A 4,727-nucleotide genomic window follows, 5' to 3' on the forward strand; every position below is an offset into this window, starting at 1 on the left:
CTGTGGCGGAGGCCTCCGTAGCTGAGGCGGAAGCAGAGGTGGAGGCAGAGGTGGAGGCCGAGGCCTCAGTAGAGGAGGCAGTGGGGGAGGCCACCCAGGGGGAGGCGACGGCGGCCCTGGCAGTGGGGGAAGAGGCGGAGGCCGCCCTGGCGGCAGCGGTTGTGGAGGCCAGCGCGGCTGAAGCCGCCGCCGCCGCCACAGCAGCAGCCGCGGCAGTAGCGGAGGCTGCGGCGCCCTCCTCGGGGGAGGCTGATGCGGATGCGGAGGTGGCGGCGGCGGTGGCTGCGGCGGCGGCGGCGGCAGCGGCGGCTGCGGCGGCGGCGGCGGCAGCGGCGGCTGCAGATGTGGATGCGGAGACCAGCCGGGGCTCCGAAGGCAACCCAGACTTTCCTATGGCCTCGCTGTACGTGGGCGACCTGCATCCTGAAGTGACAGAGGCAATGCTGTATGAGAAGTTCAGCCCGGCCGGGCCCATCCTGTCCATCCGCATTTGCAGGGACAAGATCACCCGCCGCTCGTTGGGCTACGCGTACGTCAACTACCAGCAACCGGTGGATGCCAAGCGGGCCCTGGAAACCCTGAACTTTGATGTGATCAAGGGCAGGCCCGTGCGCATCATGTGGTCCCAGCGGGACCCCTCGCTCCGCAAGAGTGGGGTGGGCAACGTCTTCATCAAGAACCTGGGCAAGACCATCGACAACAAGGCGCTGTACAACATCTTCTCGGCGTTTGGCAACATCCTGTCCTGCAAAGTGGCCTGCGACGAAAAGGGGCCCAAGGGCTACGGGTTTGTGCACTTCCAGAAGCAGGAGTCCGCAGAGCGAGCCATTGATGCGATGAATGGCATGTTCCTGAACTACCGCAAAATTTTCGTTGGGAGATTCAAGTCGCATAAAGAACGAGAGGCCGAAAGGGGAGCCTGGGCCAGGCAGTCCACCAGTGCTGACGTCAAAGATTTCGAGGAAGACACGGATGAGGAGGCCACCTTGCGATGAAGACATGCCAGGGACGAGCCAGCCAGCAGAGCCAAACCTTGGCTCCCACCCGGTTTACAACCACCCTCTTTGCCCCTCTAACCCACCAGCAGTGTATTGTATTGTACTGGGAGTGCAGGTCTCTCTTTATCTCTCTCTCTCTCTCTCTCTCTCTCTCTCTCTCTCTCTCTCTCTCCTCTCTCTCCTCTCACCCTCCCTCCCTCCTTCCTTTCCCTCGATCTCTCCCCCCCTTCCTCTCTCTCCCTCTCTCCTTCTCCCTCTCTCCCACCAGCAATGTATTGTATTGTACTGGGAGTGCAGGTCTCTCTTTATCTCTCTCTCTCTCTGTCTCTCTCTCTATCTCTCTCTCTCTCCTCTCACCCTCCCTCCCTCCTTCCTTTCCCTCGATCTCTCCCCCCCTTCCTCTCTCTCCCTCTCTCCTTCTCCCTCTCTCCCTCTCACCTTCCTACCCTCTTCCTCCTCCACCTCCTCCCCTCTTCCTCTCTTCTGCTTTCCCCCATTCCCCCCCCCCCACCAAGGGCGTTGCGAATAATCTTGCTAATCTGTGCCACTTGATAGATTACAGGCTGCCTCTTCTCCTTGTGGTTTGGTTTAAAAAGCACCTTCATGCTTGCTTCCTTCACTACACAGGTGACACAATTTCATGGTGGAAACATCAGAAAGGAAAAGGAGATCAGATGAGGGAAAGCCAAGAGAGTAATTGTTCCCAGTGATCCTACTACCCAGAGACAGCCACTTCTTGGTGTGCTGTTTTTACAGGCTCTCTTCTCTTCTTCTCTCTCCCTCCCTTCCTCACTCCCACCCCACCTTCCCTTTTAACACACCATTATAGAATGGTTCCTATGTGTGGTGTTTCTTAACCTGCTTCTTCAGAAACTAAAACCAAACAAAAATCAACCCATTGAACTTCTTTCCATGCTATTCAACAGGCTTCAGAAATGTCATCTTCAGTGCCTGCAGAGTGTATAGATGGATCTTTAACATTTCTGTAATCAATCCCACATTATTGGACATTCAGTTGGTGCCCAGTTCTTTCCTTGTGTTTAAACCCAACATTGCATACTCTGATGAATGAATCCTTCCTTGTCAAGCCAAATCTTCGCTAGCCTACCGGATGGTCTTCTTAATTGTCGACTTGCAGGATCCACAATAGGATATTTTAAAGACTTTTCCCGTGTGTTGCCAAATGGCCCCTTCATAAGCATTGTACTGATTTGCGTTCATGCCAGCCAGCACAGCTAGTAAAACGAGTGTGTCCATTTCCCCTGCATAGTCTCCTGGTCACTGTAATTGATGTGTGTGCGCGTCTGTGTGTGCACGCGCGGGTGCGTGCATGTGCGTGTCTTGGCCAGCTCGATGGGCTGCAAATGGCACTTCCCTGTTTGGGGTTGTAAATGCCTCTTTCCCCTGTGCCCACTTGCTGCCCTTTTCCCCATTGTCAGAAAAATCATTCAGCTTCATTGCAGACAAAAATAACAAAGCAGACAAGTTAACAGAAGAAATTTAATGTCCCTACTAATCAATCCTAATCAACACGCCTACATTCCTAAATCATTTTCATATGCACTTGCCCAGTATTTTTCATGTGATATATATGTGAATTTTAATGTATATACTGTTTCAATATCTGCTTTTTCATACATGAATATATATTATAGATAGATATAGATGTATAGATATTCTTGAAGTTCCTTTCATGTCATTAAATATTCTTTTATAATAGTTTTGTGACTCTTTAGTGTTCCAGTGGTGGGGGCTTGATAGAGGAATAGATAGATATAGGTATTCATCTATACATGTTTAGATATAGATATGGGGGTATATTTCACAGCTTTCTCATTGTTGCACATTTGGTTGTGAACATCGGTTTTTCTAATCCAAACCCTAGCTGCTAATTATACATAGTACACAAACCTTGCTTACATTCAATATTATTTTCTGAACAAACATTTGTGAGAGCAAATTTAGGATCAAAGGACATGGAAGGTTTGAAATCTTTTTCTTCTCTTTTGGGGAGTTTCTTTTAAATGACTATCCACAAAAATGGTATCAACTTACCCTAAGTACACAAATAATGTGAGAGAATGGAAACCTTGACAGTTGTTTAGGCTTGCTATTGCAGTTATGCAGTTATTTCTGTAGTTTTCCAATATTTTATCAGGGGTACTGTTCTATTTTTGTTTTATCTACCTTACACATTTATTTTTATACAAATAACATGGTATCATAATAGAAACTTTAAAAAATTGAGTATGCCGATAGTAAAAATCATTCTTAATTCTACCCCTTGAGAAAAAAACTTTGGAACACATGAAACATGTACATAGATAATACCTTCAAAAATGTAATATGTATTGTTTCATTATGGAATACTTTCACTATAATTAGTCTTTCATATCATCTTTCCAAATTATTAAAAATTATTCTTTAACTCTGTTTTTACTTTATGTTTCATTATATGGTTGAGCTACTATTTTCTAAAATTCAGTCCCTTCATATGTTTAAATTGTTCTAGTTTTTTCCCTAGTAAGATTAACTCCACAAGTAACACATTTTTAGGTGAATATTTGTGACACATGCAGAGATTTAATTGCCTTATATACATTGCCAGTCCATTGCCAAATGCTTCTTCATAAAGTTTATGTCCATTAATTGTGTCAGAAAATGTATATTTCCCGGCTCATCTTCTTCAGTTAGCATTATTTTAAGTTATGAGAAATCGGTTAAGCTTGCGCATTTTTGTTTATTATTTCATCTTATAGATGTATTGCTTGAAAAAAATACACATTAAATATATACAACACCTTCTTTAAGAGAGAATTTTTGCCTATTTATCCGTAATATTTAAATATAAGATCACACTGAATGTATTCTTTCGATTTTTACAATACATTGCAAATATAACTAAAATATTTTTGGCTGTCCAATATTCTTCCATAACCACTATCATTGTTTGGGTGGATCAGAATTTCTTTTAAAATGTTTCCTTACTTTGGGATTTAATACATTTTCTAAATTTTCCCCGTTGAGCCCAAATCTGTGGTAGTTTTACTGCAGAATTATTGTACTTTTACAAAAACATAGAAGTGGAATTGAAAAGTAGAGGTCTTGGGAAGCCTGGGTGGCTCAGTGGTTGAGCGTCTGCCTTCGGCTCAGGGCATGATCCCGGGATCAGACACTCAACCGCTGAGCCACCCAGGCATCCCGAAAAGTAGAGGTCTTTAAAAAAATTTTAACTGGGCCATCAGTTGGACTGCATATACCAATTTATTCTTCCACTGATATGTTGGAAGAATGCCCATTTTCTTGCACAAGTTCCTCCCTGGGTATTATAAACTTTGTGGATATAATGCTATTAAAAATACATACCTCATTTTTTTGTTTTCCTTTTTCAATTTTTAAAAACTATTTTTTTGCTTCTTAACCAAGGAATATAAATTCATTTAAAAATCACATTGCAGGACAGCCCAGGTGGCTCAGCGGTTTAGTGCAGCCTTCAGCCCAAGGCCAGATCCTGGAGACCTGGGATCCAGTCCCACGTTGGGCTCCCTGCATGGAGCCTGCTTCTCCATCAGCCTGTGTCTCTCTGCCTCTCTCTCCGTCTGTGTCTCTCATGAATAATAAATAAAATATTTTTAAAAAATCACATTGCAAAAATAAAAAAAATAACATCACATTATATTGATAGGGAAAATAAAAGCACTGATAATATAAAGAAAACTAATTTTATGT

The 4,727-nt window shown here is 44.3% G+C and overlaps 1 protein-coding gene across 1 annotated transcript; it reads left to right on the plus strand.

The window, feature by feature from the left end:
* The first annotated feature begins 300 nt into the window (after positions 1 to 300).
* LOC119878910 (polyadenylate-binding protein 1-like 2) lies at positions 301 to 1,309 on the plus strand. The gene has a single exon (XM_038589448.1). It carries the CDS (start codon positions 393 to 395, stop codon positions 993 to 995), a length of 603 nt encoding a protein of 200 aa, XP_038445376.1. The 5' UTR covers positions 301 to 392; the 3' UTR covers positions 996 to 1,309.
* Positions 1,310 to 4,727: the final 3,418 nt, after the last annotated feature.

Source organism: Canis lupus, unplaced genomic scaffold (assembly GCF_011100685.1).
Source record: "Canis lupus familiaris isolate Mischka breed German Shepherd unplaced genomic scaffold, alternate assembly UU_Cfam_GSD_1.0 chrUn_S2057H2256, whole genome shotgun sequence".
Taxonomy (NCBI): domain Eukaryota; kingdom Metazoa; phylum Chordata; class Mammalia; order Carnivora; family Canidae; genus Canis; species Canis lupus.